The 27406-nt window shown below is 42.4% G+C and overlaps 3 protein-coding genes across 6 annotated transcripts in view; 1 reads left to right on the top strand and 2 right to left on the bottom strand.

Annotated features, from left to right (window-relative positions):
• Positions 1–1387: 1387 nt before the first annotated feature.
• Positions 1388–14807, bottom strand: TM2D1 (TM2 domain containing 1). The gene is made up of 6 exons (XM_085067454.1): positions 14477–14807; positions 12944–13017; positions 11229–11337; positions 6827–6918; positions 4309–4382; positions 1388–3107 (listed from the first exon to the last, which is right to left on the bottom strand). The coding sequence occupies exons 1-6, from the start codon at positions 14593–14595 to the stop codon at positions 2997–2999; spliced, it is 579 nt and encodes a 192-aa protein (XP_084923580.1). The 5' UTR covers positions 14596–14807; the 3' UTR covers positions 1388–2996.
• Positions 14808–15662: 855 nt separating this feature from the next.
• Positions 15663–18756, bottom strand: LOC146433631 (uncharacterized). The gene is made up of 3 exons (XM_085067312.1): positions 18666–18756; positions 17136–17584; positions 15663–17007 (listed from the first exon to the last, which is right to left on the bottom strand). Exons 1-3 carry the CDS (start codon positions 18754–18756, stop codon positions 16984–16986), a joined length of 564 nt encoding a protein of 187 aa, XP_084923438.1. The 3' UTR covers positions 15663–16983.
• Positions 17304–27406, top strand: part of PATJ (PATJ crumbs cell polarity complex component) — a 134395-nt gene continuing 124292 nt past the window's right edge. For 3 of the 4 annotated variants that reach the window (XM_085067452.1, XM_085067453.1, XM_085067450.1), the window contains exons 1-5: positions 17304–17432; positions 23279–23338; positions 23421–23587; positions 25152–25331; positions 26650–26789. In XM_085067452.1, the coding sequence (XP_084923578.1) occupies positions 23317–23338; positions 23421–23587; positions 25152–25331; positions 26650–26789 (509 nt within the window). In that variant the 5' untranslated portion in view covers positions 17304–17432; positions 23279–23316. Of the gene's footprint in view, positions 17433–18912; positions 18997–23278; positions 23339–23420; positions 23588–25151; positions 25332–26649; positions 26790–27406 lie in introns of all 4 variants that reach the window. The other variant, XM_085067451.1, reaches the window with a different exon arrangement.

Here is a 27406-nt window from a genome sequence, read left to right as displayed (position 1 = left end):
TGAAGCACACTGCAGAAAATCTTAAATTGGCCATTAAAAAAAAAAAAAAAAAAAAGGCGGGGGGGAATAGGACAGTTTTTAGAGCCATTTTTGAAACTAGTGAATTGCACTGGTAGTTTGGGAAGATCTGGATTTAATGCCTGGCCTGGATCTGCAGCATCTTCAGTGAACAGTTTTATCTGAGTTTTTAAAGGCTGAGCACCTCATACTCTTTTAAACTCTGGTCTTTACTTTACATGTTCTTTATTTTTACTGATACAGAATAATACTTCTCTGCCTTGTTGGAATGCTGAAATGATTCCTGACTATCTGCAAGGCCAGCACATATCATTTTATCTGGGAACGAGGCAGGAGGACGACATAGTACATTGTCTAATTATTTTCATTGCTTTGCAACTGTTTTGGGGAAAACAACCCCGAGAGAAGATTATCCCAACGCAATCAGAACTACAGAAAGACTGGGATGGACAACTTGATTGACAGGAGAAAGCTAAAGCAGGCAGCAACACAGAAAATCATCATTGGACAGACATTTTGATAAATATTACCGCAGCCAATTTATTATTAACACAGTGGGACAGCTTTACATCTTGCATCACACTTTTCGCAGCCCTTATGGTAAACATGCCATATCTGACAATTACAAGATGAAAACAAAGACCTCACTAACTGTCTCCTGGCCCTGCAGCATTATCTGCTTGCTCAGTTAACCCTCTCTGCACTTCAGCTCTGCAGCTCAACGAGCATATAGGATCAGCACGGTGTGTTCATATAGGGAACACAACTCCAGCAGCAGCCCAGGAATTCCCAAAGGTTAAGCCACCTGTGGCTTTCATCCCTAAAAGGCTTCCCAGGTATGGGAGAGGGTTGTGGCTGAGGTGGGAAGGTGTCAGGACAGGACAGAGGATCAGGGGAATGCCTCTGAAGAGAAGTCACCCCTGGCTGTGTCCTGACTGCAGTAACAGAGCAGGGCAGCCTTGGAGCACAGTCCAGGCTCCAGCAGGGAGGAATCCCAGAGCAGCTCTGATTCCTGGATTGGCTCACATCTCTTTCTACAGAAACACTGCACCTTGTCTCTCTGCTGGCTACTTGGCTTCAGGGACTAACAATCCCATGGACATCACAACTAAGCATGTTTTCATCTGATTCACACAAAACAGCTCCTGGAATTTTTTTTACAGATAACGAAGCCCAACATGGATTACTGAAATCACCACGTCAAGCCCTCTGCTACTTGTACACCTGGAGACACATTTTAGAATGAAATCCTGTGTGATAAGTCGCCCCAAGGCTATTTTTTTATTATAACATCCATGACATCTTCCTATTTTCACAGCTTCATTATCAGCTTCAGGGTGGAAAAACAAAAAGCAGACAAGTCACAGGATGATCTTAGGCAGGAGATTTTATTTGATTCAAACATCTATTTTCCATCCACTTCCTGTCTGTTTTTCAAAGTATTTCAGGGAACAAAACTGATGTGCACAAAGAGCATTCAGTGAGAGAGAGACCAAAGGGAGACAGAACAAATATCAGGCAAGGGAATGGAGCTGACAGAGTGTTCTTGTCTCTTTGAACCCACAAGGAAAATGCATGGTAGGAAGTATTCCAAAACCACATCTTTCTTGCGTGAAGGAAAGAATTAACGTTAAGCACAAAGTATTCCTTGTGGTTTATTCTCATTACGTGACATGTCAGGTTATGCTGATTTGGGGAAAAAACAGGATTTCTTTACAAAGCTTTCTGTGCACTGGGCTTAATGTGAGTTAAAAAGAGCCTAAACCCCACAAACTGTGCTTTCATAAATCAATCTAGGAATCGTATTTTTTGTGATTCCCTTAAAAATACAGTTTGTGGGTATATTAATGTCAGGTTGAAAGTTTCACCTGAAAACAAGACTAGCCCAAATTTTTGTAAAAAACCAGATTACACTAAAGTTTCTATGGCGTGGGTTTCTCCCTCAGTTAGTGCCAGTTTTCATTAGAAGGTGAAGAGAATGGTTAAAATTGGTCAAAGAGCATGAAGATTTTGTTGACATGTTTTCTGTCTCTGTGAGTACATACTTTTCCTGAAAGAAACATCCAGTGAAATCCTGGTTGTCCGAAAGACTTTGGTCAAACAGCTTTGAAAGACACTGAATTTATTTCACTGCAACAACTGATCCAAAATAAGAGCCTTTTAAGGGCTTTAGTCGTACGAAGAATTCACTCTTTTGACACTCCGTAGCTGTAAAACACACACCAATTTGCTTTCAGAAAAAAATAGTATTTATTTCACTATGGATGGTTGCAAGAGAGGAGAGAAAAAAAATCAAAGTGAGCAGGACAATTATTTCCTTTTCTAATCTCAGGGCACCCCAACATCCACCCTTCCTTTTTTTGTGATGTGTCATCTACAGTTCTATTTTTGATGCACCCGTATTTCTGCTGTTGCTCAGCACTGACCAAATTTTGCAACTTGACCAAAATTTACAGAAGTAAGTATTTCAATTAACAGAATTTCACAGCCTAAGATTTAGGGCTCTTTGGATTTTTAACAGGATAGGAAAAAAGGCAGTTTGTGTGGTTTGGGATATTTAAGTTAATTTCCAAACTGCCACATGGACAGACCCCAAGTGTAATCCTAGCCCATTCAATGCTAAAACTCATTTCAGTTTTAATGGAATAAATATCAGCATATTTATTAGGAACAACTCCTTCTGCAGCTCTCTGTAACACTTTAAATGACACAGACACAACATCAGTGCAAATTGCAAGATGATATAATTCAGCAACAAACCATGTGCTCCCAGAAACAGAACAGTCCCAAAGTTCCACCTTTGAGGTAAACTTGTTCACTTGAGGAACTTTCACATTGTTATAATCTTTGTTCACCATGCATTTAATATTCTGTTCTGACGAGGTGTAATCAGTGAGTCCTCAGCAATTCCAGTGGATGACTGGATCCAGCTGTAAAAATAAGCTGCACCTATGGATTTGTGACACTCTCAGCCAGAGTTAGGGATAGGTCTGCATTTTCCTGAAGGTTGCATTGGTGATGGTGAGCCGGGTCAGCCTGGCCCCATAATAATCTATGATGTAACTGGAGCCATCGGAAGGACCAACGATCTGCAACAGCAAAAAGAACCAAGACTTTTCAATATGAAGTGAAATATATACTTTGTGCTAATGTCTCAATTACTGCTAATTTTCCCATCATAAAATTAGTCATGCTTAATTAGTCAAACAGAAACTAGATTTATTTTGAAGTTATGCTGCAGTTTAACTGTTTTAGCGAGCGCTGTCTCAGAAGGAACATTTCCCCTGGGCTTCTAATCAACCAAATTACACAGCCAGGCACTGGGACTCGGTTAATCCGATGAGGATTTGAGTCTCAAAACCAGCCTAACAAATGAGTGGGCTCCAAACCACTTTTCCTGAACAAAGGAGGGTCGGCAGCAGAGAATTAGGCTGATGACAAGTGTCTTTGAAATACTGAACAGGTAAGGAATGAAGAGGAGGAGGAAAGATCGTGGAGCTTTTGTTGTGGAAGTGCTAAATTGATGTGGAGTCACCAGGGAGATCAACAAGGAGAGATGAAAGATACTCTCAACTGGATCTGTAAGTGCTCTGAGGCAAGATCACTGTGACTGCACAGAAAGGAATTTGAGAATGCATACAAAAGACATATACAAAGTGCACACTTTTAAAGTATTTCCCTAAAAACCCATAGAAACGACTCCCATATCCACAATGGGTTTTGAGCTCATCATGGCCAATTTGCAATTCACACTAAATGGCTGCGCTGTTGAATAAAACAATTTGGCAATTTCATGATGTGACAGGATGTCACTCCAGCTGGGGATTTAACCCTCGTGAATCCCTCAGTCACAGCTCTCAGGTGATGTGGGACTTGAATTTGCAGGAGAGGTGGAGAAGGGAAGTGGCAAAGTCTTCTTTCATCAGCATGAAGCACATGCAAACCCAGAACTTCAGGATTCTGGGAACAGCAGGACATCTCCTGCTGAGTCCAACACTGCCTCCCATAAAGAGGTTCTGACAATGTGAATTTATGGTGCTACAGCTTCCAAGCTATTCACTGTAAGTCTTTATAGACAGCTAATGTAACTTTTAATTCCAACAGCAAATAGATGGATTTTTTATATCTATATTCTACAACATCAATCTACAAACACAGCAAAAATAAATGCCTTGATTTTTCAAAACCCAATGGTTCTTAAGGCCAAAATGTATAAGTAACAAAGTATAAATAATAAAAAACCCCTTTAAAAACCACAGATTTGTATTTGTTGTGAAAGCCCTGACTTACCTGCATTGAAATAAGTATGAAATCAATTAAGCTCCCAATTCCACAAAACCCTACAGTGCAGAACTTTAACAAACCTAAAAAAGAAAAATAAAATGTAATGTAGCTTTAAGCAATCACTGGGATTTAATCACTGGTGGCAATTACATCCAAACTTTCTCTTCATCTCACAAAATGTGTGTGTGTTTATATATATACATCTATCTAGAAGTAAACCTAAACTTCTTTAATAATTAGAGAAAAACCAAATCCCATATTCACATCTCTACATCCTGAATGCACTTTAGAGATTTTAAATGTTAACAATTAATTTTTTAACATATAAATATTCTTAAACAAAAGTTGATAATCAGGTTACTGAAATATTCCTTTGACTGAGGCACAGCCAAAAAATCCCAACTTGAGCTGCAAAATTTACTTATGAATAGAGACTTTCTACCACCTCTTGAGTTGCAGCATGTACTGATTTGATTTTCAGAACATGCAACTTTGGAAAACAAACCTTTGTAAAATTTTCATATTTTTGCTGAAATATTAATTTGGTTTGAATATATATAAAAATACATAAAAACTTCTTTTTAACTGGTATTCAAAATTTTTTAATACAAATAAATGAAAGATTAATAGAAAATATATGGGAATAGCAACTGACAGATGAATGTTTTATTGGAAGTTGTCCTGCAAGGCAGACTTCATTTGGAAAGTGCTTTCAAAAAAAGAGGTTGCCTTATATATATATATTTTTTTTTTAAATATCAATAGTTTCTTGTACAATGAACGTAATCCAGTGAGAACTATATGTATTGTATTTCTTCAGGCAAACATCTTGGTTAATTTTCTCTCTCCAAAGCAGCAATGTGTCCCACAAACCACCTCCTGACCTAGTGAAGATGTCCCTGTTCATGGAACATGCCAGCTGGAATTTTAGGAACCCAACAGATCTCTTACCACTGCAGCAGCTCCACTTCACTTAAGGAATTGGATGGAGGAGAACTGTTTCTGAACCTGGCATTTATTTCTGGAGTGCAGGGTAAAGTTGGGTTTTTTCTTCCTCCTCACTTCCCTCCCCACAAGCAGATCACACTGAGAAAATAAACTGCTCCAAAGCATGGAGGGAAAAAATAGTGTTGTGCTGCAGTAATAACTCATGGTTTAGTTCACAATGTGTGGGAGAGGAAGAGGTTGCCTTCCTGATTTCTTCACTCTCAATAGCTTGTTTGTATTTGTGTGCTCTTTAAACAAAAGAGAAGGAGAAGAAATAAACTACAGAGCATTTACAGTCTTCATTACACTCGCAAAAAAGATTTCAATGCTATTTACCTTCTTAAATATCTTTAGCCAAGGCAAAGGTGACCTAAAAAATCCCTAATCATCCATTGTCAAGGAATCCAATGTGTTGATATTTATTCTTTTCTATTCTTACCTATTTGCTTTTGCCTTCTATACCTTTCAAAAGCTTGAAAACTTGGCTTTGGAAGAGTTTAATTTTAAATATTAACTTTGCCTACTGGCTACAGTATAATCCAGTAGGGTTAAAACGTCATCCATAAAGAACTTCTATAAAAGAATTAAGGATTTATGAACCTATATTACCATATATATTAAAAAATAATTACTGCAAATTATTATTCCAAATCCAGTGGTACAATAAAATAATGCACCTTATTGACTGCTTTCAAAAATGTATCTTTTTGTGAAACAGATGGACAAAGTAAATGCTAATTATAGAACCTCAGGGATAAAAGACATGGATGTTAATCAAGATTATAGAGAAGGACAGATAATGTCATTTAATGTCATTAAAAAGAGTTTGCATTTCATGAAACGCAAAATTTCTGGCTGAACTGACAGCAACACATCCAGCTTTTCAGATCATTGCTCCTTCCTACCTACACTTCAATTTACTCCTTTGTCCAGCTCAGAAACAAGGCCAGTGAAGGCACTTCTAACATATTCAGGTATTCCCATTATTCAAAAACCATTGGCACCATCATCCTATGAATCAGGTCCTAAAAACCAGAGAGAGGTACCTTTTTGAAAGTCCCAGCTTCTGCAGAATTGTTATTAACACCATGGGTTATGTTGGAGGTATGCATTTGCCAGAATAAATTCCATCTCCCAAAACACCAAGTTTACTGTAAAGTTTGTCCACTTTTTTCCTGGTAAAGTCAAGCCTCATTTAAAGCAGGCACGTGAGTCAAAGCCACTTCTGCTCCAGTGCTTCCCAAAGAATGCTGGGGTAAACATCAATGCAAAACAAAACTTTGAGCAGCAATAACCACATTTGCTTATTAGGATTTTATCTGCTGGACAACTATATCTCCATTTGTCACCACTCCAACAGAAGGGCAGGCTGAGGATAATGCAGTATTTTATTTCACTTGAAAATAAAGTAAGGATTCTAGTTGTAAATATTAAAACTGTGACTGTCAGCCTTCATTACTCAAAATATGAGGGTACATATACAACTCAGTCATAACACTAAGCTTTACCTCAAAGAAAAAGTAAGGAATAAACTTACCTAATGCAGGATAGCCTAGATAAAATCTATCTGCTCCCAGCCATCCAAGAAACAAGGACAGAGCCACTGCCACTTTGTAGGAGTATCCATTTCTGCCAAAAGAAACAAGCAATGTAGATAATGACTGCAAAATATATCCACTCATACTTTTGACTGTTAAAGTAGTGACTCATTTTCCTGCTGCTCCAGTTTAAAAAAAAAAAAAACCAAACCAACAGACTTGTTATTTATCTTCAATTAACGGCCACGGAATTGATAATGTTAAGCTTTCAAACTGGGAAGGCATCCTCCATAAAGGAACCTCAGCTGCTGCAACTCAAGTGTACTCTTGCAGAATACAGATGATTCTGAAACTAAATGATGATTTCTTGTCAAGACATAATTCAGTTGCTGATCCATCCCCAGCTTCACAGAGCACTTCCTAACAGTTCAGCCCCACTGAGACAAGCCCAGGAAGCCAGGAGGTGTGTGAATACTGTCTGCAGGCATTAGTCTCACACACAGCCAAATCGAGAGGAACAGGACAGACAGGTGAGATGTCAGCAGAGACAGTAATTGCCACGAGAGCTGAAGGAGAAATGAACCATGGCCACCGGCTGAAGAAGCTGCAGGAAGGATCCAACAAAAAGAGTAAGTCATGTATTCACTCATTACACCGTAAATGGCACAAACTCCCAATGAAAAGAACTGTTGACAGTTCAAAGATGCACAGGGGTAGAGAGGCACTCTCAAGTTAAGCTTCCCATGGTTAGTCATACAAAATAAACAGATAGAACAGACTTTTTCAGATTTATCCTAATTGGAACCATTCTTGCCAACAGCTGGAGCGATGCAGCCACCAAACCACCTGTTACTGCAGTCCCTGCTGGAGAACTTTGCACTAATAAGGGAGCTAAAAACGTATCGCTCTCAATGCTGGAATTGCTGCCTCGGCAAGCAGAGAGCTTCTGAACAGCAAACCCAAATGTAATTAGAACTGAAAAATATTCAATAATTCACTGTTTTGATACGTGCACTACTACGTGCCAGCAATTATTTAATAGGCCCAAATTAAACTCTTGGTTGACAGTTGAATAAAACAGTTTCAAAAAGACAGTAGCTGACAAAAGTCCAAGCACTTTTATTAAGCATTTTCAATGCCAAGTAGAGACCTACCTTTTTTGCTTATTATCTAAATTTACTGACTTTAAAACGTAATGGCAACATTAGGTGATTAAATCATGACTCTTACCTCAGTATTTGTTACTTGGTGTTTATTAGCAACACAGAACACACAGGGCATTCCTGGAACCTAATGTAACGTAAATTATCATCTTTAGAACTGTCTTGTTTCCACTGCAAAGAACACTAATGGGTTTATTTAAAACTTGAGGTAAACTGTTAGAAATTGTTTATCAACTACAAAGTGTCAACAGCCCTCCAAGGACACTAAAGCATAAAAAGAGCTGTTACATAAAAAATGGGAACATGGTTTAATTTTGCTCCTGATCACAACTAGTAATAGCTGAGCACTTGCCTATGCACTGAGATGCTTTTGAAAGCACAACATTTTCTGCAAGCTTGTCAACATCAAACTGATGGGCAGAAGAAATCCAGTATGAAGGGGAGGCATGAGAAAATCGTAACAAACAAAGCTGCATCCACTCTTGTGTTTCCTTTGCCTTACTCCTTTAGATAAAAACATGCACAAAGAGTAAACCAGTGAGAAGGAAAATGACACATCCAAGGCATCTGAAGGAATTTCTACAATTGGGTAAAAGATGCAATTTCTTGTCAGTTTCTCTTTTGATTTTCTCTTGCTTCTCAGCCTCATCCAACCTTTATTTTTTCTGCACAGATTTCTTCCAGCTGCCATGTTAAAATCTCTTCCTCCCAGCTCTTCCACAGCAGTTGACAAGAGCAGGTGCTGCTGCAGATTGCTCTTTCAGAGTCTCTTGGCTTTGCCCAAAGACCTGTTCACACTGAACCCCATGAATTTCAGAGAGAACAATTTCATGGCCTCCTTCCCTGGAACAGCAACACCTGAACAATGGACATTTCAAGGCTGCAGCATCAGGGCCTGCACATATTAACTACAATATAAGAGAGATGCCAATCTGAGGGATTCTAGATTTTGGCCAAAAAATAAGATCTACCTCCAAAACATCAGATTAAAGCCAAACCCAAGCAATCTTGACTCCCAGTACTTCCTTATTGGAATAACCTTACAAACTTTTCCTTGAATTATTACTAGGAAAAACTGAATTTGAACACATCCACTTACACAAAAATGTAACATCTCCTGGTCTTGCTCTAAAATAACTGGATCCCAGAATTTAGCCAAAACTAAATTGCAGTTTTGGCTAAGGACAACTTGCTGGTTTGTCCTTTCCAAAAGCTGGGTATAGAGATTCACCTGCTGTCCCCATGCTGGGACAATCCTGCTATGGGAAGATGCCTTCTCAAACTAATTTTCTGGTTAAATTGTGTGCAGTTATTTCTACAGTTACAGTTTCTACCAAAACTCAGGTAGGATGCTAAAAAATCTCCAAAAAGCGGTAGAAAAGGCAGGGCTATTGTTGTAATATTAAGCTGGAGATTCCTGCTTAAAATAATGTTTCTAACACTGAGGTAACATTCAAAGTGCCTCATAAAAGGTCTATCAGTGACTGGACCACTATTTAAATAAGTTTAAATAAGATGAAGGATGGTGATATTAATCTTGCTGCCATTTTTAACTGGTTTCAGGACATTATGAAGGACATGCTTGTGTAACTCTATCTACATTCACAGTTGTATTTTACTGGAATTTTCAGTCCAAAAAGGGTTCTCTTCTCTTTCTGCCATACCAACAGTCGTGGGAGTAGGAAAGCCACAGCAAGTTCTTTTGAAAGTGTAACCATTGATTATTCATCATAAATAACAGTCATGATCAAGTAATACACACTGTAAGAAGGATGACATTTCCCTGCCTACAGACCTGTTTTTTAATTAATAAACGTAAAGAATAGCTACCTTTAAAAATGTTTCTAGAAAATACACAAAACCAAAAATACACAAAAAACCTCCAAAAAACCTCCAAACATAAGAATTACCATCTAATCTAAAGAGAAAGCAATTTCATGAAACTAGTATAGCTCATCTTCTCGGTCCCCATCACAGATGGGACTGAAACACAATTGTTTCTGGACAAAAATGTGACTGACGTCTACTTTGCTGGCATTTAAATTTGATTAGATGTAATAATATGTTTTCTTCAGTTTGCTGAGCTTTGACTGCTGAGAAGACTAAATACAGAGAAAATATTTATAAAACTAAGAGGCAGAGCTGTACTTCTGAGTTAGGCAAATTACTGAACAGCAAGTAGCACATCAGAGTTATTTGCCCACTAGAGTGACAGGGAATACTCAGTGAATATTACTGTAGTTTTAACTTCCAAAGAGTCCAGCAAGACAAAGGAAAAAGGTTCCAGTGCGAATCCCAGAAAAAAAGGAAACAAATGGTAGTGACAGGTGCTGGCTGATCATTAGCACTGGCCAGTTGGAACATTTATTGGTATCCAGAGCTCCCCAGCACTGACAGTGTGCTTTAGAAAAACGAGGTCTATCATTCATGTACCAGAAACAGGCTCTTAAAAGACACAGAGGATTGTATCAAATACAAAAGTTGTTTCAAAATAGAGAACAGTTTGTCTCATAGAGATTTTGGGGGGAACTGGAGAGGTATTGAAGCTCCCCCAATATTCATGCATAATACAACTTCAGCTGCAGCTACAGGCACACTTTAAATTGGCATGAGCCACTGAGCAGCACAGCCCTGTCCAGCCCTCCTTTGTCCTCTCCTTTTTATCCTTGAGTCACCCTCAGCCCTGCACTGGCACAAGCACTTGAAGCCACTGTACTGTGACTCAAACTGGGGAACTGATCCAAGTCACTCAAACCCAACCAGTTCCCTGATGTCCTGGGGTCTGTCAGGGAAGGGGATGGAGGGTGTCCCCAGCAGCTCCTTCCAGCAACTGTGCTCATTTTAAGTACACATGCAATGTGGCCTCAGCATTTGGGGGAAAATTTTGCCAAGTATGAAGTAAAGCAAAGGTAAAATGATAAGGTAAACCAAAGACACAAACATAGCAACAACAAAAAAGTGAAGGCAGAGACAGATTTCCCTATGAAAATGCAAGTTTAGAGCAACCTGCTCTAGTGGGAGGTGTCCCTGGCCATGGCAGGGGGACAGAATGAGATGGGCTTTAAGTTCCCTCCCAACCCAAACAATTCCATCACCCTGTGCTGCATCCTTATATTGTTTATTAGAGGATTGACTACTGAGCAATGTGCATGGTTCTACTTTATTTCTATTTTCCTTCTGCCAACACATCACACGATTTTGGACAAACATCAGTTTTTCAAAACCAAAGAGTACTCACACATTGCGACACTCTATAGGCTTGTAAAATCCAACTTCCTGTCCCGTAAAGACTTTCTCTATGCCAAGATGATCTCTGCAAGTAATATTTGGTGCTGGCAGACACTGAACTGAGGACAAAACATGGTTTGAAATTAAGCAGTAACTGACACTCATAGCAGTTTTCTGACAACACACAAGTGAAACAAATTAAGTTCTACTGTGCAACAGTCTTGATACAAAGCACAGTTCACACACAATTACTTATTTTAAAATATTGTTTTAAGCCATTCCTACCAACAACTTGCAGTTTTTCCTTGCTACATCTTAAGCAAAATATACAAACCTAATTGCTGCCCAAAAGCTGTTGTAATTTCCACTCTGGCTTCAATATGACTCAATGAGAAATCTGAACCTGACACACAGAAAACATTTTCATCCTGAGAACAGTCAAATACTGGAACGAGTTGCCCACAGGAGTCATGCCATTCATCCCTGGAGATTTTCAAGGTCTGACTGCAAAAAGCTCTGAGCAACCTGGCTGGAATTCAGTGCCAACACTGCTTTGAGCAGGAGGTTGCACTATGCAACTTCCTTAGGGTTCTTCCTACCCAAATTATTCCATTATTCTTGACTCTTAGGGGAACCAAAGTGGAAGTCACAGCAGAAAGTGATCCCTGCTAAAAGTCTGCAAAGTATTACCAGAATATTACTCACTCTCCAATGCTGTAGTCTGTTGTTTTAAAGGGGGAAAAAAAAATCTCAGTCCTTTACCCACTTTCTATCAGCTTTCAGTACTTGTAACTCCTGTTGGTTAATTCCAACAAAACTGCAAGCCAGGTTTAACAATTCTTTCCAAATTTTCCAGAAATGCACACAGGCAAGAGACAGATTTTTTAATGCCTACCCATATTGCAAAGGGACCAAAAAAAAAAATTTAATTATGTCTGGACTTAACTGCTATAAAATCCTACTTGGATTTTTTACCCTGTCCTTGGAAGCGTCCAAGGCCAGGCTGGACAGGGCTTGGAGCAACCTGGGATTGTGGAAGGTGGTTCTGCCCACGGGTGGAACTGGATGAGCTTTAAGGTCCCTTCCAACCCCAACTACTCTGTAATTCCATGATTAAAACAAGAGTGCACAAAAAGCAAAACTGCTGTACTATCACAGATGATTTATTTCAATGCCTGAGAACATCAAAGAAGTTAAGCACAGGTAGGAAACCAAGTAATCAATTTAAGAATTTCTCTGTTGTGCTCCAAAGTATGTCAGAACTGAACATCAAATAAATGTGCTTTCAAAACAGAGCCTCATGCACCAGAACCTGGTGATGATGGCAGGCACTGTGTTGCCTTAAGAAAAAAAAAAACAACCTTAAAAACTAGAAGATTTTGAAGGCTGTTCTGTCACATGTCAATTCTTTTAATAATTACATGCAAAATCGGTATGACAGGAATGGTTTGTTTTAATCACAGGAGTGCAGGCCAGAGCCTAAAGGGTGCAACATACATTGAAGAGATTTAGCAGAAACCTCAGTTACAAAAGTACCAATCAGAGACAGTGTATTTATTAATTTCTAGTAAAGCACCCAATCCACACACATGTTTTGGGCTTTCAGACTAATGATATTACTAATCCTATCTTTTACAAAGCTCATCTAGTAGATACACAAATTCATAAATTGAACACTTCCTTGAAAAAATGTAGTTAATCAATATATAAGTAAGAAATCCTTACCATATGCTGTGTGATTTGTGCAATTCATTGGTTCTTGTGTGCTATTGTCTATTTTAGGCTCATCACACATATATGTTCAGGTAATTGAGGAAAACAGTTTTCATATCAAACACTACAACAGGTTTAACAGTAATTTATTCCACCCTCTTTAAACCCCGAGGATTTAAGATGCACCTTGATGTTGGTTCCTACCCATCCCCCAAAAGAGGAGCAGCACATTACCATGCAGCAAAGCTGCTAATCCAATTTAATACACCAATATATCGCATAAACCCCACGTTTAATTAGTGCTGCAGTCAGCACTACCTAAAGGAACTACAATATTTATCAGTCACAGCCTCTGTATTTGAAGGCAACAAGGCAGCACACGCCTCATCTACTCTTCTTCCCTTATTTAAATACCACAGTGCCTTGAAATTGAGGCATTTGGTTGAGAAAATTTCATCTACAGGAACATATAAAATTCTACAAATGCGTAAAAACGAGCATCTGAAACGCCAGGAATTTGGTGCAGGAACAAACTGAACAGGAACTGACTTCCAGAGGTCTCAACTCCTACAGCCAAGTAAAGCAGGCGATGAAGCGAGCTTTTCCAAGATTTGCTTTCCTGACACTTTTGATCATCAAAAACTGTCAGCTGCCATCAACCAACATGTTCTGGGGAGGGCAAGAGGTGCCTTGGAGAGCCAGGAGCCTCACACCTCCTGCTCCTCAGAGCTGTGCAAGGCATAGAAACGCAGAATATCTCGGATTGGAAGGATCCCCAAGGATCATTGATCCAGCTCCTGCCCTGCACAGACATCCCAACAATCCCACCCTGTATATCCCTGAGAGCTTTGTCCAAACATTCCTGGAGCTCTGGCAGCCTTGGGGCTGTGACCATTCCCTGGGGAATCTGGTCAGCCCCCCACTCTCTGGGGGAGGAACTTCTTCCTAATAAAAGGGCAAAGTCTCCACATCTCACTCCAGGGTCCTGCAAAAATCTGAAGGGAGAAGGGTGGTGGAATGGGCTCTCATCCCACAGGAATTTCTCTTTGAAAGACATCCCCAGGATGCACTGGGGCACACACAGCACCATCAGAAATCACAGAATTAATTAGGTTGGAAAAGCCCTCTGAGGCCATCGAGTCCAAGCTGTGCCCGATGCCCACCTTGTCACCCAGCCCAGAGCGCCGAGTGCCACATCCAGTCATTCCTCAGACACCTCCAGGGATGGGGACTGCATCCCATCCCTGAGCAGCCCCTTCCAATGTCTCATCACCCTTTTTCTGAAGAAATTCGTCCTGACGTCCATCCTGACCCTCCCCTGGTGCAGCTTGAGGCCATGTCCTCAATTCCCACACCCTGAGCAGCTCTGTCCCGCTCCCTCCAGCCCAGACCCCCTCGGGGCTCCCAACCTGAGGCTTCCCCTGACCGACACCTCACGGCCTCACCGCCCCTTCCCCTCCCCAGAGCGGTGCCTCCCCTCACACCGGGCCCATCGCCGCAACAACCGCCCCCGATCCGATCCCGGCCCAGCCCCGCTCAGGATATTGCCCCAGCCGCAGATCCTCGCACTTGAGCGGCGGCTCCGAGCCCGCTGCTCCCTCCAGGGCTGCGAACCAGAGGAGAAGCAGGGCCAGCGCCTCAGCCGCGCCGCTCCGGGCGGCCATGCCGGGACCGCCGCCGCCGTCAGCTGACCCGGGGAGGAGCGGAGCGGCCCCGCCGCGGGGGAAGTCCGCGCTGGCTACGGCAAGAAACGCAGGGAATCACCGAGATGTTCGTAGGGTGCTCAGGGGCTGGGTTAGGTTTTTTTGTGGGGCTTAAGGGGTTTCTTCTCGGTGGTGAGGGGGGTGACCTCATTAAAGATGGCTGCCGAGGCCGCGCTGAGGGCAGAGCGCGCCCGCACTCAAGATGGCGCCGGCAGTGCCCGGCGGTGGGACGGGCGGGGCGGCGCCCCGAGTAAAGATGGCCGCACTGCCCGCACTGGAGATGGCGGGCGTGAGGGGCCGCGAGGGGATGGCGGGGGAGCCACGGGCAGCCGGGAGGAGGCTCTCGGAGCGGGGCTGGGGCTGCTCCGGTGCTGTCAGGACGCGCCCTGACCGAGCGGCGGGGCCGGGGGAGGGAGGATCGTGAGGTGAACTCTCCCCGCCCTCCCAAACATCGACGCTACAGCCTTGGCCCACCCGATGAAATGGCACCTCTGGGTGTCCCTGGTGGTGCCTGGAGTTCGCTGGGTACTTGAAAAATAAATTGGATAAGCCCAGGAGAGGTTAAAAGGGTGATCTGCTGGTTAACCTGGACTGGCACATCCCCTGTCACCCAGGTGGGCCTGGTGTGCTGACACTGTCCAGCACACCCACAGCAGTCAGATTAAAGAAATAATTCTAAATTCATACTCTGTTTTCACATAAAATTGTGACTCCGTTGTTAAAAATGCTTTTTTATTTCGATTTTTAAATGAATACTTAACTCCTGGAGCAGGCAAGCTTTTCTCTTCATCAGCATTTGTTCTTTGCAAGTTATTTTATGGTCATTACAAACCTTTTCCTAGTCTCACTATCTTGATAGCTACTTACTGTTTTTCTATTGTGGTTATTTCAGGGTTTTCTAGTGTTTTCAGGCATCAGTTTTCCACTTATGAACTGCTAGGGATCCTGGAGTGCATTGGAGATGGAGAGGTAATTTGGAATAAACACACCCGGGAAAATCACCACCACTGTCCTAAGGTTACCTGTTCAAGAAGTGTCTCCTGGAATACAAGTACGGACCTGAAAACTGGAAAAACGAACCTAAAAAGCTGGAGGAGCAACTCTGAAATAATACTGAGGAGAACATCATCATTATCCATCCCTTCTGCAAGTCTTTTGGGTTTTCTTGGCATTGTTTTGGTGCATGGTGACTTGTCTGGAGCCTGTCAGTACCAAAGGAAGGTTTGTCCCAGTTATTCCAAGAATCCGTGGAAACGCGGATTTGAAACATGTGGATGGCTGACAAAAAGCTCAGCCAGCGAGATGAGATATTGCCATCTAACAGCTTTTTGGGAGATTCGTGTAAACTGAATTGGCAGCCCAGAGTTCAGCAGGCAAAGTATGCAAATGAAAATTGATACTTCTTTCAGCAACTGGAAGCGAAAGGGCAGGGCAGGAGCGCGCTCTGGGATGAACTCAGCCCTCGGAGATGGAGACAGAGGTGCACTGATGGGAAAAGTGCCCGGCTCTTGTGTCTGCGGCGCGTCCCTCGGATGGATAAATACACCACTCGCTGTTCATCACTGTCAAGAAAATTGTCACTTCTCACGAGCGCCACATTAATTAAAACTGAGAGTAAGGAGTGGGAAGTTGAGCGTTTGGAGTCGGAATCCTTTGAAATGGGAATGGAGTGGTGTGTTTTTTGCGTGTTGTGTGCTCTGGTGCAACTGCTGCTGCTCAGTGAAATGAACGAGGGGAAATCAATCTGAACTCATGAGAAATTGATTTCCAAACCTCTACCCCCCTACCCTGTGCAACCAACAGGGCCGTGTAAGGTCAGAAGATGGGCTTGTGAAACTGTGTAGCAAAATTAAAATTGTGTTTACTGACTTTAACTCGATGCTCCTATGTGTGTACGTATATAATTTTTAAAAATAAAAAAATCTTAACATATAGGTTTCAGAAGCAGAAAGCACCCACAGTTCCCGCAATTAATTTCAACTAAAATGGTGCCTGTTCAGTATTTTGTGATTAGCAGGAGGAAAATTTTGCTTTTTTTGCCATCCCGGGCAGCGTTCTGTGTCTTGGAAGCTTCAGTGACGTGGTGTGTTTTGGGGTGTTGTGGGGGATGTCTTGCAATCCTTTTACTCTATCCGAGTTTTCCTATGTTTTTTTGCCATTCCCTTCTGTGAAGCAGTGGGGGTTGCACTGCTGAGGCTGAACAGAGAATATTATTAATTATACCCGTATTATACACACTTCTCCCGAGCATCTACACCCCTGCGTCCAAAGGGGAGTTAACTCCTCCAGCAGAGCCCTCGCACCAAGCCGGCTCTATGTGCCCCTCTGTGGGAAGTTCAAAACATAGAATCAGAGAATCTGGACACCGATGCACTGCAAATAAAAGAAAAACAAGCTTTTCTACAATATTTGCACACGCGTTTTGCCTTCGCCGGGAAGGCTGGAGACCGTATGACAGGTTCAAACTACGACCTACAAACAGGCTGGCGGGTTAGGCTCACCTGAAAACGGATTAAAAAGTTAATTTCGGCTCCGCTATCCGAGCCTGCCCTCCCCGCGGTGGCCATGCCGGTGTCCAGCGGGCGCGGCGGAGCCGGGAGGGGCCGATCGCCGGCCGTCCCTCGGGAGGCGGCTCTCCCGCCGCGCCGCCCCGGCTTCCTGCGCCGCAGGTGAGCCGGGATCGCCCCTCGCTTCCCGCTTCCGCCCAGGTGAGCGCCGGCGGCCATCGCGCCGCTCCCGGCATCCCGCGGCTCCCGGCAGCCCGGCAGCCCGCCCCCGGCACCGCCGCCCGCCCGCAGGTACCGCGCCCGCCCCGGCGGTGGCACGGGTGGGTGGGATGGGGTGGGATGGGGGGCACGGACCGGCGGCGTGGTGCGAGGGCTCTGCTGCACGAGTGAGCTCCCCTTCGGACACGGCGGTGTGGATTCTGGGGTGAAATGTGTGTAAATATCTGAATGGAACAAAAATCTGTGTTTATCTGTAGCAAATATTCCAGCCTGCCAAGAGGGTGGAGCTGGGCTCTGCCTGGTGGTGCCAAGCAATAGGACAAGAGGCAATGGGTAGAAACTGATGCCCAGGAAGTTCCACCTGGATATGAAAATGAACTTCTTTCCTGTGCGGGTGACAGAGCGCTGGAACAGATTGTCCCGAGATGATGTGGAGTCTCTCTCACTGGGGGCATTCCAGAACCATCTGGACATACTCCTTTGCCTTTTGCTCTGGGATGGCCATGGATGAGCAGGGAGGTTGAACCAGATGACCCCACTGTGGTCCCTTCCACCCTGACCCATCCTGGGATTCTGCAAGCATTTCCAGCCATCTCCTGCTTCCCCAGTGCCAGACATGTGTCTTGCTGTGAACAGCAGCTTGACCAGTATAGCCATGGCCAGGACACCAGCCTGCACTCACCAGAGACCCCCACCTGAAAGCCCTTCAGGCACCAGGGACCTTGACAACTCCCTGACACCCCAAAAAAGACAGGGCAGGGCTGTGTGGCTCCTGATGGCAGCCAAAAGCTTTCCAGGGCACCGGAGTCATCCTGGTGTTGTGTTGTTGTGCAAACAGTTTCCACTGCTGGGAGAGGCTGGCTCTCAGGATGAGGAGAGGAGGGAAGTAACACACCTGTTGCAATACTTCCCATCAAGTGCCTGTCAGTCTAGAGATTCTTAGCAGAGCAGGTTTTTACTTTGTTTACGGGTGGTTAATAGGAGAACAGTTCTTCCGCATTCCTTGTTAATTTTTGACCCTTGGAAGTTCAGCGTGGTTCCAGGTCTAACAGCTCTGTGCCCTGTGAAGTCATCTGTTAGTTGTGTACACTGTCATCAAAGTAACTAGGATTTATTGGCAGTGACAATATGTAGATATTGGAAGCGAGTTTTCCATGAGAACCAAGTTTCTGAGACTGTGTTTTTGCTTCATGGAGAGCTGCTTTGGCATGAGCTCTCCCTTCTATTAGACAGCAGAGAACTACACTGGCACTTCCCTAGAGGCTGAAGTCTGCAGGAATTCAGGTTCTGCTTGCTAAAGGTTACCATGCCTGGAGAGTGAGTAAGGCTCCTCTTGATCTGCACTGAGACTGGAAATCACGGGTGCAGAGTGCTGGGTTTTCTTCACTTTCCTCATCCTGTGGCCACTAATCGTGTGTGAAACTCAGGTTGCCCATGGAGTGTTTTTTTATTTTTAACAATGTTTAGCCTTGACTCACTGTGCCCTGGAGATGTGTGGTGTATCTGTGCTCAGGTACTCACAGAAGTATTCAGGTTTTTTCCTTCTTTCAAGTGCCTGGAGCAGTCGGTGTGTGCTTGACAGCATCTTTATAAATCCTGCAGCATTGCACAGAGCAGAGGTGGTTTCACAGGAAAGGTGTGTATGTGCTATGCTTGATCTGATTGAATTTTTCTGTACAGTTTAAGTAAGACTGAGGGCAGCAAAAGACGTGTTAGAATAATGTTTTTTCACAGTACGGAGCCGCTTGATGGCATGTAAACTACAAAATTTTGAATATCTGAAGTTACAGCTGATGTCATGGTAGGACAATTTAGGATTAAGATCACACTAACAAATGCTGTTTTCCCTTGCTTTTATCACCTTTTCTCCAAGTCAGAGGTCTCTGTGATGAGGAGGACGATTAGTCACTCCTGATAACAGGGACAGGAAAAATTCCAACTGCATTAGTGCAGAAAGGTGACTTTGGATTGGGATGAGCCCTTTGGCTGTTCAGTGGCAGGCTGCTGAGGCTGGCCATGGTAGAAGCCTTGGAGAAATAGCAGCAGTTAGTTAGCACTTGTGAGTTTTAGTATCTCAGAAGATTTCAGCCAGGCTGAGTGGGAGAACATCCCAGACTTTTCCTAGGAGGATGCAGGTTGTTGGAGGCCCCACTGAAGTATGGGGGGCAGAAGCAGTTGTAGGTGGGTGGGGAAAAATGAGCAGAAGGATCTCTGCTGGCTGGGCTGTGTCCTCCTCCAGACCTCAGCAGCAAATCCCTTCATTTTCACCCTCCAGCAGCCCTTTGTGGAGGGCAGAAGGTTGTCAAGGCTGCTGGGATGTTGGGATGCTGTGTTCCCCTCTGGCTCTGGGATGTGCTGGGGTTGAGCACTCCCTGTCACCATGCGAGTGGCAGGCGTCTGGCAGGGGGGTGATGGCAATGGAAGACTTAAACCTTTCAGCTCTTCTGATGACCTCTGCTGGCACCAGCATGGGGGAATTCCTTTTTCCTTATGCTGCTTTTGAAGAAGGTCCAAGTCTGGGGATTTCATACAAAAACTTATGAAGTTTTCCCACTCCTTTGGATGCGTTGAGTTCAGCTCTCAGAAGTGAAGACAGTGGAACCCCAGATGGATGCAGTCCTGGGGTTAGAAAACACTCAACCTTCTGAAATTCATCATTTTCTCGATGATTTTATGGTTATATTGGGAGTTGTGACATAAACGTTGAACTGAGGTTTCCACTTTTGTCTACCAATAAGACAAATAAGCGTCTGTAGAAGCTGGAGACTGGAGCTAAGGATGTGGAATGTGGAGTGTGTGAACTGATTTTAATGGGACAAACCAAAGTGTTTTGGATCCTTCTTCGAAATTAACACCTAGGAATGGACTTTCTAATTTATCAACTGTTTGCTAACACCCTGCCCAGACTTAGAGTGTGTTCGGAAAATGTTTCATGATAAACTGTTTGGGCTCTTAAACATAGAGATCAATGATATATAGAGTTGTGAGTTTCTCTGGTGCCCAAAAGCCAGTCTTAGAGACCTGTCCTCAATTATCCATGTCTTAAAAACTCTAAATTAGTTTATATTTTCAGGGATGTCTTCACACCAGAAGGACCTGTTCGCTTTATGTTTTTTCCCCCCACTCTCTTATGGAAGAAAGGAGGATAAAGAAATACTCAGTGTGGTTTGAACACATTGTACAAAAAAAAAAAAAAAAAAGTTAAAAAAACATTACAAGCTGACTGGAGGGCAGCTCTGATCACGAGGAACCCCAAAGTGCTGTGTAAACTTGAACTGTTATTCAACCACCTGAGATCCACTTGAGCATCCACCAGCATGAGTGGCCTGCAGTGGCTCTTAGGGACACTTGGAGCTGCTTGAGCAAGAAGCTGAAACTTTCTTTGATCTTTTTTTTTTCCTCCTGTTTTGTACCTCCTTCTCCAGACAACTTCAGCCTCAATGGAGTCAAGATCTCTTACCTACCATTCTTCTTAAATTTAAATTTCCAATTTTCTCAAGTCTGTCCCCATTATCATAATTGCTGTTGTTACACCCTCTTTAATGGAAAAACAATTAATTTTGGGGATGATTAGTTTGGTCCTGCTGTGAGGTGTGGGCATGTCACCCTGTCCCCTCTCATCCCCCTCCTGCCAGTGCTGGCAGCTCAGAGCTGACTGGGCACAAAGCTCACCCCACCAAAACGTGAAGGATTCTTTCTGCATGTTTAGCTCCCTGTTCCAGCTCACTATGGGATCAGCTGAATGGGAAATGGAAAGGGAAGAATAAATGTATAAAAGAGAGTTGGGGAGCTGGGCCAGCCTCTTGGCTTTGGCTCTTAGGTAGGCATGGTGCTGTCAAGTTGTTATTTCTTGCCATGCTGGATTTCTTCTCTGGCTTTAATATTTTCCTCACCCCACTGCTGGTTTAAAGGTGTTTCAAGCCACTTTTCCTCATAGGAGTTATTTTCCATCACTTTCTGATTTTGGTTCGCTCACTTTAGAGTTTTTTTCCCTCTTTTAACTGCTGATGTGAGGTAGAAAAACGGAGGAGGGAAGCAAATGGAGGGAAGTTAAACCAGGAAGAAAGAACAAATTTCCATATTCTTTGTCCTGATTTGTTAAGGTTCATGCAGGATTTTTAGTCGAGGAGTTAAAGTTTTGTCTTCTTGGTTTAATGAATACTCAGGAGTGTGTAAGGAAACAGTGTTTTCATCTGTTCTTCAGAATCAGCTCTCAGCACAGAATCAAAGGCTGCTGTGCTCTTAGAAGTGTTTTATTTCAAATGGAAAAGAAAATAAAGCTGCAGCACTTCCCAAAGTTCAGATGCATTCCTGAAAATCTTTCAAGGGTTGTATGGCTTTGCTGCTTCTCTTGCTATAAGTTTGATTTAAAATGACCTCCTAAATCTGTTAATAGTCTTGCAAAGCAACTAATTTTGCCTGGCCCTGGGTGGGAACCACAAAAACCCACTGAGTTCTGCAGGAATTCCTGCAGGAGCCAAAGCTGCTGGGATATGCACAGCAAAGGGTGCATAAATCTGAAGTTGTGGTTTGTGACATGCCTCCATCCACTTCTTTTTCTTCTCAATCAACTTAACCTGACTCTGCAGGAGAAGGGAAGCTACTCACCTGCATAATTAATATTTTGGTAAATATAACAGTGTCCTCCCAGAACTCCAGATGTTTTCAGTGTGAGCACAGCCTCAGAGGCAGAGCTGAAAGGATCAGAGGTCCTGCTGGGAGAGAGCCCCTGGAATGTGCTTTACCCTGGAGTCACATTCACCATATGACCCTTGCTAAGCTTGAATTGCAAGATTAAAAAAGTAACTAAAGAGCTTTCAATATATACATATATGTGTGTGTGTGTATATATATATATATATAAGTATTTTTGCTCCAAAATAATTCCAGATATATTATTCTGACATTACACAGTTACACACTGGATAGAATTAAAATTATGTAAATTGTGCTGTTAAGTGGCTGACTTCTTTCAGAGGAGCTTGTACTGAGTGAAGGAATCTTGTTTGGTAGAGCTGCCTTGATAGATTTCAGAATGACAAGCTCCACATCAACTTAATAACATGCAAGCAAGGGTACAAATTTATCATCACTGCTAATTGCAAGTCTGTTGTTTTTATACTGCCATCTAGGCCTCGGCCCCAGTTGGAGACCTGCTCTGTTTGGCACTGTGGAGGAGCATGATGAAAGATATTCCACTCCTTAAAAGCTTGAGAAAAGACATTTTGCCGTTTGTGTGTTTAGAAAAGAAAAAGGGCAAACACCTGCAGGAGAAGAGAGTCGGCTACCTTCACCTGTTGTGAATTAGGCTGTGATTAGAACTGACCTTCCTTAGGAGCCTGTTGCAACAGGGATTAATATGCCCAATTTTGGGCTTTCATTCTGTGCTGTCCCATGAGTGAAGGGAACTTGATTGTATTATAGGGAAACACAAAGTTTCACCTATATTGCCATCCAGCAGGGCTGAACTGTCATGATAAAAATGCTGTCTACAAATTATTGGGTGGAAAGTATCTTCTAAGTAACAGGTAGATTTTAGCTCTGTGTATAATTCTGAAGATCACAACTTTAATGCCAATATTCAAAATAATTTGGTTGAACATATCTCTGTGTTGGTTTTCTTTATTTTCCTTTTCACTTTGTCTTCATAGCCTGCATTTTTATTCATATTTGAAAGTGTCGTTCATATTCCTTCCTGTGTGTGAAAGGCAAAGTATGTGGAACAACGAAAAGTTTTTGGATGTGCTGAGGCTGTGTTGACAGCTTTGAACATGTGGGGTAAACAACAGGGGGTAGTAGTATTTTTTTGTTAAATTTGTTGCAGTTATCTTAGCATTTAATTATTGCATTTATCAAATGTTAATACTTTGTTTGAATATATCATTTATTAATTTGCTTTATTTCTTTTTAAACCCCAGCTAGGCCATTCTGAGTAATTCCAAAAATACCCCTCACCATGCCTGAAAATCCTGCAGCAGGTACGTGGTGTGAAAACCATTCCTTTTGCTGAGCTCTGAGCAGAGAAGCTCCATTGCTAACCTGGGCTCCTTTGTGGTGCAGATAAGCAGCAGGTGCTGCAGATCCTGGATCGGCTGCAGGCAAAACTGCAGGAGAAAAGGGATTCCCAGCACCAGGAAAACCTGACTGTTCTCAGGAACACCCTCAGGAGCCCCTTGTTCAACCAGATACTGACTCTCCAGCAATCCATCAAGCAGCTGAAGGAACAAGTGAGTGCAAAATTCCTGTTGCTGGTGTGATGATAACTCTGGGCAAGTGGAACTTGAATCAGGATGTGTAGGCGTGTGTTAACGAGGGAGCTCTCATTAATAAGCTGTAACGTGGTGTGAGTGAGCGTTGGGCTTTTTTTCTCCTGTGAGCCTGGTGTCTGCCGAGGCACTGCCGAAATGAGAAGTGGTTTTGCAACAAACAGGTCATGGGGCAGCTGAAAGGGATGCAGGAGAAGCAGGGTTGGGTTGGAAAAAAACATCTGCAAAAGATATCAGCTCCAGTATTTTGAGTTCTGAGCTGCGTTGGAACTGGGATCCTTTGTTTTTCACAGAAGCTAAGTGCTGTTTATCAGCTTGCTGGCAGCATCTTTTCTCCTTAAAAGGCAGCATCACTTAGTTCCTGCAAATCTGTATGAGAATGGTTAACCTGCTTTGGGAAGTAAAGTGTAGAAAACCCGTCTTAAGGTTTGCCAAGCTCTGAAGCAGCTGTACCCAGGCGAGTTTTGAAATGATTTGGCTTCAGCAGAGGTTGGAACTCGTGTGGGTTGGTTTATGAAGCCAGCTGACACTTGATTTTGTGGACATGGGCATCCATGGCACAACTGCAGGAGCAGGTCTCACCTTGCAGTTAAAATCCAGAGGGGAATCCCAGCAGGGTGGGTGGCAGAGGGACAAGGCCACCTTGCTGTCATTGCCAGATGTGCTGCAGGTGTTCCTGCCTGGGTGGCCTGGTGGTGGCCATGCCATGCATTATCCTTCCTTCCCACAGTCTCATAGGTGCTGCATCCTTTCCTTCCAAAGCTTAGATGCATGGCTGCAGGCTATTAAAAAATGTATGAAAATGCAAATATATCTAAGAAGTGACTGTGACAAAGTGGGATTTCTATTCAAACTGGACAGAACTCTTATATCTAAAAAATTTAGGTTTTCTTGAAGTTCTGTTTAATCATGGGCAGCTTCACTGGGGATGGGATTTTACAGCTGACTGTGTCACACTAGGAATATTTTTGCATTTTTTCATTATCAGTGAGGACTACAAGTGCAAGTTCCAGCAGTGATAACATGTTCAGTGGTGGTTGGTTTGTATCCTAGGCTCTTTCTGGGGATGGGATAATACAGACCAGGGCTCCTGAGTGACTGAAAATATTTGGATTTTTGTGCCAAAATTTTATACAGGTTTGCCTGACAGTTGCAACAGTGCTTGAGAGCCTCTTTAGTGGTTGGTGCTTTTGCATGTGTTGTTTTTAGAATACCAGGGTGAAAAGAGGATAATGGGCAGGGGAGAAACGTGAAAGAAACAGAGAAAAAGGAGTGGAGTAGAAACACAGCTGAAACATTCAGGGAACTTGCATCCTGAAAAACAGTTCCAATTTGATATGGTAGTTTGGTTATAGGTTATATATTAACATTGCCTCATTTATACAGGTGAGTTTATTTGTGTGAATGGGCACATATGAATATATGTATTCTTGCTCCTTCAGCAGTCTGCACACAAAATGGTGTTTGTGGAAAACCCTGCTTTTGTTTTTAAGAGTTTTTCCACACCTTTGTTCATTTCCAACAGCTCAATTACATTCCTCCTGACCGCTCAGTGGATTTTGATTTTACTAAGAGGGGGTTGTTGGTATTTGCTGACAAATCAGTCACTGCTGGGACACCTTGTACTTCACCTGGACCCAAATCAGCCTTCCCTCCAAACCTGGGAGTTAATGAATTTAACATGATCATCCAGCAAATGGCAAAGGTAAGGCTCTCAGGGTTAGTGAACAAAACTTATTTTCATTTTGGAGCGTTTCACACTGCTTTTTTTGTTGTATATCTGGGAGCCTCCTAACCAGGAGAGAGCAGAAGTGTTGAGGATTTCTCCCTGTGGAAGATCATGTCAGCAATAGGAAGTGGTTTGGTGGCTTGTTTTGTTTTTTTAACTTTCTTTGCCAGTTTTCTGTTTTACTTTCTACCAAACACACCAACGTAGTAAGGAAATTTCAGTTGCCAGAAAACATTTTTGGTATTTGATGACATTTAACGGAAAATGGACATTTTCAGCAGAAACTTGTTTTGATGGATGCACTTGTTTATCAAGTACATTTTGAATTGGAAATGCACCAACGTTATGAACAGTGGAAAGGATTAAAAAAACTAGCATGTAATATTTAACTCTTAATTTAGTGTGTCTTAACTTTGCCAGACAGATGCAGATTTTAAAAACTTGTGGTGTAGCATTTACCAAATTCCCTACGAATTTGTACAGGTGCAGACATCCACCCACGTGGGATTGGCATTTATACCACAAATGTATTGTTCAGTGTTATTTTGAACCATTAATTTAATTGGTTAGTCATGCCTTTCTGTATTAAGTAACTGTTGCTAATTGACTACCTTAATGTAGCTGTAATATTGTGAGCATTACTCTTCTCATTAGTGTGTCATTAACTCATCAGAGATAAGATTTAGCAGTAAAGACTGCACCTTATTTGGAATGAAAGAGCTGTGATAGCAGTGCATTCTCCCAGTAATATTTCCCAGTAAACAAGCCCAACAATCTTGTATTAGAACTGAAAAACAGCCAGTTGCAAAAGCAAACTTTGTTTTTTTGACATTAAGTGTGAAGCTGCCGGGAGGGGAAGGAAATTAATTTCTTTATTTAAAAGCTGCAGTCTTTTGAAGGCACACCTAAAAATCAGCATTGAAAGCAAGGGGAGCCAAAAGACAAGTAATTTAGTTCAGCTATACAGCATTTCCAGAAATCCCAAATATATTGCTCTAGACAGCACTTCGTTCATAGTTTTCATCCAGTTTGGAATTCATCTCATAATGTGAATGAAGTGTGAAAGTAGCTCTTAAATTCCCTGAGGTTTCAGAACCTTAGAGTGCTTGCATATCCAATACGTTGCTATATTAAAAATAATAAATGGAGGAGCTTTTATAGAAATAACATATTCAGTATTTTGCCTTTGTTTAGTCTTAAGAGGAGAATAATTCTCCCAGTGTTCGTAAATTTTAAACTAGTTCATTGTATTGCATTGAAAATTAGTAAATCATTTTATCTTCTGTTTTATTAGGGAAGACAAATAGAATCAATAACGATTGATAAACCTTCTGTTGGAGGCCTTGGATTTAGTGTTGTTGCCCTTAAAAATCCCAGCCTGGGAGAAGTTGGTATCTTTGTCAAGGAAGTCCAGCCAGGAAGCATAGCTGACAGGTGAGATCTTCATAATTGTGTTGGAAAATTGTATTTTCCATGAAGGGAAAAGTCATGACCTTCACGTTGAAAACTCTATCAGAATAACATGTTTGTCTGGGTTATCTGGTGGGATATTTTCATGGTGCTATCTTGGATTCTGGCTTTTCAACTGAAGGGACTCATGTTTTGAGGATCAGATTTTCAGATGAGTTTTAAATATCCGAGCCATTCGTAAATGGAGTTTCCAGAAATCATGACTCACTTTAGAGAATCTTGAGTCCTGATTAAAAAAACAAAGGAAAACTCAGAAAAGAATACAAAGAAAATAAAAATTAGATTCCATTTTAATTTTTATGCATTGTGTCCCTGAAAGATTTTTTTTCCCCCTTGTTCCTTTATTTATGTGGCTCTGACAATGCCCTATTTATAGATGGTTTTACTGTTTGTTTCCTGTGTAAATTTAGATCCACTCCTCCCGACAGATCCCTGCACAGATGTCATCATAGAATCGAGGCTTCAGGCAGTTTCTTCCTGTATTGTCTGTGGGTTTTCACCCAACAACAAAAGACAGAGCAATCCTTTAAAAATAAAATGTGATTGTAAAACCACAAGAGTTGGCATGAGACAAATGCAGT

This window comes from Lichenostomus cassidix, chromosome 8 (genome assembly GCF_008360975.1).
Source record: "Lichenostomus cassidix isolate B80296 chromosome 8, HeHo_3.0, whole genome shotgun sequence".
NCBI classification, from domain to species: Eukaryota; Metazoa; Chordata; class Aves; order Passeriformes; family Meliphagidae; genus Lichenostomus; species Lichenostomus cassidix.
This window is presented reverse-complemented; position numbering and strand designations above follow the sequence as displayed.